The following is a 6,679-nucleotide window of genomic DNA, read 5'->3' on the forward strand; positions in this document are numbered from 1 at the left end:
AGTGTTTTTTTGAGTGTTCATTGATGAAAATTAAACATTGGCTGTACAGGGCAATTTTGGTCCCCAACCTTATTTATTTTAAAAGATCATGGCGTACTAAGTACTATAGTAGTGTAAATGTTGCTGCTCGAAGCTCGAAGAAATAAATAATAACGTGAAGTTGAATGTAAGCTTCAATGTAATTACAAAATTACAGATGTGGTGTTTGATTCATCCTGTTTTGTTGATAAAGGGGAAACCCGAAACGTTCATTTGATCTGTTTTTGTAATTAAATTGAAGCTTACATTCAACTTCACGTTATTATTTATAAGAGTAGGGCTATGTAAAAGATAGATAAGGATGCAGTGTAAAAGCAGCCTTGAGTCTGCTTAGTTGAATGAAATGTTTTGACAATTAACTTTCACATGAATCTTTTTTTTTTTAATTATTGTAATTACATAAAATAAATAGACATCAATCATGAAAATGCTTCATGAGTTTTATCAAATATGTCAACGTGTAATTGTGATTTAAAATGTGTAAACATTTTTGTGACCAAATGATAAGGTATATGTACTACTATTCACCATAATTTGTATCTTTCTCCATCTGCTTGAATGACAATTTGACCCAAAAACAAAAGTGTTGGGTTTGTATTCATGCACACCAAACGCCAATCAACTGTCCTTTGCGCCGTATTTCGCACCAATAAAATGTGAGCAAATATTCTGAGATCATTTAAATAAATTTTTTATTCAACGTGTTCAAAGCATTTTTCAACGATTACGTATTTACTAAGAAACTATAGGATTTTCCAATGGGAGGGGTGGATTGAAATAGTATATTATACCAAAGGTCTGAAAGAATTTGGACAGAACTAGGTTCTGACGTCATTCCATTGTAAGTCAAGAGCTTTCCTAATTGTCATCGGCTCAGTCATCGCAACCCCCATCCCTAAAAAATACTTGAACTTTTGTATAGTGCAATCCACATTAAATGTGCTCAATGCGCTTCAAAAGTGGTCCCTAGCCCACAACAACACATAACATGTAGAACGAGACATGACGCCTGTTAGGCAACATTACAATTTTTTATTTCGGACAAAGACAACTCTGTTAACGGACAGGTACTCATTTTACACCTGAGTATGGTGAGAAAAAGTGAGTAAAGAGCCTTTTCCAAGGACTCAACTATGCGCCACTTGGGACTCGAACCCAGGACCTATCTCTAAACCACATAGCCACACTAAGAGGGCTAGAACTTGATAAATTGTGATTGCCTTAACAATAAAAACTTTCATAGTTTGGACCTTTTGGTCAGACAAGACGGCTTGTGCAAGACAAAAGGCAAGGCATGGCAGAAAGTCAACAAAGAAAAGGATAACAGAAGAAAATATGGCAGGTCAACATCAATGAAAGGACACGATTGACTTTAAATTTTAAAATAAAAATGACCTTTTATATAGCGCAATATCCACTAAATGTGCTCAAAGTGCTTTAATGATTTTATGAATCCACCTGATCTGTAGATGGTACAAAAATCAGTTATGAATCCAGGAAGACAAACCCTTCATACCATCGTTGGGTTATCTCATACTCTATAATCATTCATCAAATCACAAAACAATAAAAGAAAAGAAAAGAAAATCGCGATATGAAATCATCTTGTCATGTCTCGATTACTGAAATTCAAAATGAACCCTTTGTAATAAATAATAATATGCCAAATGCAGAAGGAATTTCATATAAAGGCGACACATCAATGCCTATTAGTAAACGTAGTTTATTTTTGCACCTCCGTTGACGGTGTATCTTAACGGACCGTTTTTACACACCTCCGTCACGCATGCACATCCCACCCAATTTCATCAGCGATATTGTGTTTCTGTATTTGGACATGGCAAAAGTTATATTGTGACATCTGTAGGATGTTTTTATTAATAAATTTATATGAAAATAATAATAGTTTTAAAAATCGAAATATAAAACCAGAAAATAGAAGTTGCATTGAAGGTAAAGTAATGTTTTAGAAAGACCTTATAAAATGTGACAAACAGTCAGGTGGCTCCGTAGCGCAGTGGACAAGCTGTCGGACTCTAACCTTGAAAGTACCAGGTTCGATTCCCATTGTGGATATATTTTTTTTTTAATTTACTTTATTGTGAAAGTCAACATTTTTTTTTCTTTCTTCTTTTTTTTTTTTTTTCAAAATCCTTTTTCATGTTTTTAAAAAACTTCGATTTTAATTTTCTAAATTTATTTATCTATTTGAGATCAGTATTTGTGTGCCATGTTTCTTTTTACTTGTGATTTTTTAATAATAATTGTTTCCTTCATTTATTATCATTGTATAGACGTACATCGGTAATCACTAAGCATCGTGGTAAATTACAATCTAAAACTATTTAATCCTCATGGACGTTGCAGCAACATTTTCACTAATTTACCATCATCGCCAACGGAGGTGCATAAAAACGGTGCGTTTTTGTACACCTCCAAGGGAGGTGTATAAAAACGCCACCATTAGTAAATATGTACTTGCTCACATTGAATTTGTTTTATCTATCCAAAGAAAGAAACAAAGTTATCTCTATCAAGTCACTAAAACGACGAGTTTTTCATTATTTTCATGGTTTAAAAAATTTCAGTCGAGCGTATCATTTGTGGCTGAGTCTCACTCAGGTGTTCTAACCCTAACAAAAGAAAGGCCCTAATTTATCTATGTATTAATCCTAACACTACCAGTCCTATTTCTTTAGATAAATAAAACTTACATTTTTAGCCCAGGTGGGCAACTCAGTATATTTTCTATTATTAAGTGGCGTCTGTTTATGGAATTTCTTCCCCAAATACCATTAGTATTAAATATATAAATGAATAAATAAATGAAACTTACCTGGCAAACCATTTCTTGCATCCACAGTGTCTAGAGGAACTGAATCCATAGGTTGGGAATTGTCAGGATTTGTATCTGTGTCGGGTGGACGAAAAGGCGTTGACTCCTCTGCATCTTGTCCATGTCCAGATGCGAAATCCTGCATGGGATGATCATCCATTTTAGGGTTGGCGCGCCTCATTTTCAAGGATGAATGATTTGGAGAGAGGCACTTTACTTTAGATCAGCAACTTGGCTTGTGTCCTAGTCTATAGATGTGTACGTTACGTGGTTTAAAATCAAAACTATCTACATATTGTATAACATGGCTTATTAATAACAATGTTGATGCAACAGCGCATCCTCAACTGTTGTGAATCATTGTTATAAAATCACCATTGTCATATTATAATTATAATGATAATTATAAGACGATAAGATTATTAAGATAATTGAAAATACATTTTTCGTTTTGCCTTTTCTCCGCCTCCGAGTTTGCGCCGACTAATTTCTCGCATAAATAAAACTAAAAATATACCAACGTTTTAACTTCCATTCTGATACATAATGAAATATAAATATAGGGGATATATAGAGTCTACAATCAAAATGTTAGATCACGGTCTTCATCAGATTATAATGAAAATTATACAGATGACAGTTGCCGACTGACAGAGGAGGAAGTTGTCTTTATTTTTCTCTTGTGAGAGTGAACCGTAACGGTATTGGAAATGAATTTCGCAGTTATCCCCCTTCGTCAGAGAATCCTTGGGAAAAAGATGATCAGTCACAATTCTTTCGATTCGAAATTTTTTTTATTTTTTTTTTTTAATCAGATAAATATTTCAGCAAATGGCCAAGAGGATAGAGGCCCGAATTCAAGTTCCGTTGTGGGCATCAAATTTATTTTTCTTGAACAGATGACAGCGCCCTATCATTAACTTTGAGGCGCTGCACTGCGACTTTTAAAAATTCCACTTGGAATGATTTAAAATGCCTAGAATTAAAGGGAATTTTATTTATTTATTTATTTATTTATTTATTTGTTTGTTTATTCATTTATCTATATAGCCTATTTTACATTTAGGTATTTTAACAGATAAAAGGATATTTCATAGATTACGCCGACAGTCTTGAAATAGCAATTGTTATTATTATTCCAAGCCGAGAGTTGTACAATTAGATACACACACTCTCTCATTCGCACACTCGCTCTCGCACACACACACACACAGAGAGAGATAGAAGGAGAGAGAGAGAGAGAGAGAGAGAGAGAGAGGAGAGATGGGGGAGGGGGAGGAGAGTGGGGGGGGGGGGGTAATCTTACAAGTTAAAACACACTATAAGAAGAAAGAACTCGCTTATCCAACGTACAGTCAGGACATAGAATGCACTCGATTTTAATACCGATAAAAAGGCTGTGACGATAAATGCTTTCCAAAATGCTGTTGATGGAAAACAGTGTGCCTTGTAGTACGTACAAGATGAATAATAGTAATAGAAAGTAAACGATTAAATAGCGGGTATTCGAACTCGTACCCAATCTACAACGATCGACGAACGATGAGGAAGAAAACGAAGACCTAAGACTCTGAGGACAAATCTTCGGTTTCTTCCTTATCATTCGTCGATCGTTGTAGATTAGCATCGTAGTCGTTAATTTGCTAATGTTTGTTTTTCTGGCTACGAACCACTTGTAAACAGCCCTTTCGACTGATGTCTTCAAAAAAATCGCTCCCCGTTCCCCTCTAAAATACCTGTTACTGGAAATACGGACATACAAGAAGAAGAAGAAGAAGTAGTAGTAGTAGTAGTAGTAGTAGTAGTAGTAGTAGTAGTAGTAGTAGTAGTAGTAGTAGTAGTAGTAGTAGTAGTAGTAGTAGTAGTAGTATGTAGTAGTAGTAGTAGTAGTAGAAGAAGAAGAAGAAGAAGAAGAAGAAGAAGAAGAAGAAGAAGAAGAAGAAGAAGAAGAAGAAGAAGAAGAAGAAGAGGAAGTTTTTAATGCTTATGATCAACACGTCTGTAGTGAAAATTTATTTATACACCACCTTACCTTTTTGTTTGTATATAATATACGAGACGGTGTACTTATGCTAACCATGCATGAATTTGATCTTTTCTTTTATAAGTCTTACCCAACCCATCATATATTTATATCTTTAAAAAATAACAGGGTGTCAAAATGTCCTTTATGTTACCATTACTGCCGTACCATGGTAAAACACGTATTTAAGAATTTGGCCAGAAAAACTTGTCCTTCAAATATTGATCGATTTAAAATAAATTTAAATCTTTGCAAAACCTCTCAAACCTGGGACTTCGCGAAGTCTTTAATGAAGTTTGAGAGTGTGTTTTTTGTTTTTTTTTTTTTTTTTTTTTTTTTTTTTTTTTTTTTTTTTTTTTTTTTTTTTTTTTTTTTTTGGTTGTTGCTGAGATTAGGGTTATTTAAATCGATCGATAATTGAAGGACAAGTTTCTGGTCAAATTTTAAAATACGTGTTTTTCCATAGCATGGTATTTAACTGATTAATCGTTATGATGATACGCTAAGTGATCCTATGATAATAATATAAGTGTGGAGATCGTGTTCATGGTTTATGTCGTTTACGTCCAAATTATATCAAGGAAGACGTTGGGGAAAAGAATACTTGTGCTCATCGCCGCCAAAAATAAAAACAGCAACAACAGCAACAGAAACAATAACAGCAACCGCTACTACTACTACTACTACTACTACTACTACTACTACTACTACTACTACTACTACTACTACTACTACTACTACTACTACTGCTACTACAATACCACCAACAACAACAACAACAACAACAACAACAACAACAACAACGGCAGCAATAACCTCCCTGACTCCAGGAACACTGGACGAAACAATGTTGTAGGAGAATCTGTAAAAGGGGGGGGGAGGGGAGGGGGGGGAGGAAAAAAAGGGGGGGAGGAAAGGGGGGGGAGGGTTATTTGGCCTTTTGCGTTTTGAGCTTGAATTTGTTAGAGTGTCTGCACATTGTCATCAGTTCAGATCTTTTGTTTAAGGTGCTATTGTTTCTGTGGTTGTGTAGTAAAATCTCCAATTTCTCTGTCAGGCATAAATTGCATTTTCTGGCACCGCATCTGTAGGGGCTGCTTTGCTTGACGACCTCCCAGGTTATTGTTGGTGTTTTTTGTGTGTTTATTTGTTCCCAATAGTGCATTGCTAATTTGGTGCTTTTTGCTTTACTTTCGTGTGTTATGGAGGCTTTGTGGTTGTTGTATCGTGTTTTGAATGGGGGTTCTGTGCTGCCGATGTATTGTGCTGCGGTGTTATCAGTGGTTATGACAGAACCCCCATTCAAAACACGATACAACAACCACAAAGCCTCCATAACACACGAAAGTAAAGCAAAAAGCACCAAATTAGCAATGTACTATTGGGAACAAATAAACACACAAAAAACACCAACAATAACCTGTGATATATCCCACTTTCATTATCTCTCTCAAACAGGCATAACAAAGACAGGCGTTCCAATATTGAATTAAATCATAATCACTATCCTACATCCCCTCCCCTTCATCATCATCATCATCATCATCATTACAAAAGTCTATCTTCTGAGCTAGTCCAAAGTTATTGACTTAAATAGTTCCATTACATTCTTGTATTATTACATAATACCAACCTCTCCTTTTTTTCTTTTTTTTTTTTTTTAATTTTTTTTCTTTTTTTTTTTTTTCGATTTTCATAAATGAAAATGATTGGAAATACAATGATGAATGCGAATAATGAGAAATCAAATTTAAACTGGTGAGAACTAAAACACACATCTT

At 34.7% G+C, this 6,679-nt stretch overlaps 1 protein-coding gene across 3 annotated transcripts in view; it reads right to left on the bottom strand.

The window, feature by feature from the left end:
• The window catches only part of LOC144969886 (putative phospholipid-transporting ATPase IA), a 163,800-nt gene extending 160,235 nt beyond the window's left edge, over positions 1-3,565 (bottom strand). For all 3 annotated transcript variants that reach the window (XM_078908930.1, XM_078908931.1, XM_078908929.1), the window contains exon 1: positions 2,876-3,565. In XM_078908930.1, coding sequence (XP_078765056.1) covers positions 2,876-3,056 — 181 coding nt within the window. In that variant the 5' untranslated portion in view covers positions 3,057-3,565. The remainder of the gene's footprint in view (positions 1-2,875) is intronic.
• Positions 3,566-6,679: the final 3,114 nt, after the last annotated feature.

This window comes from Berghia stephanieae, chromosome 4 (assembly GCF_034508935.2).
Source record: "Berghia stephanieae isolate SIO BIC M18660-M18661 chromosome 4, UCSD_Bste_1.3, whole genome shotgun sequence".
Classification (NCBI taxonomy): domain Eukaryota; kingdom Metazoa; phylum Mollusca; class Gastropoda; order Nudibranchia; family Aeolidiidae; genus Berghia; species Berghia stephanieae.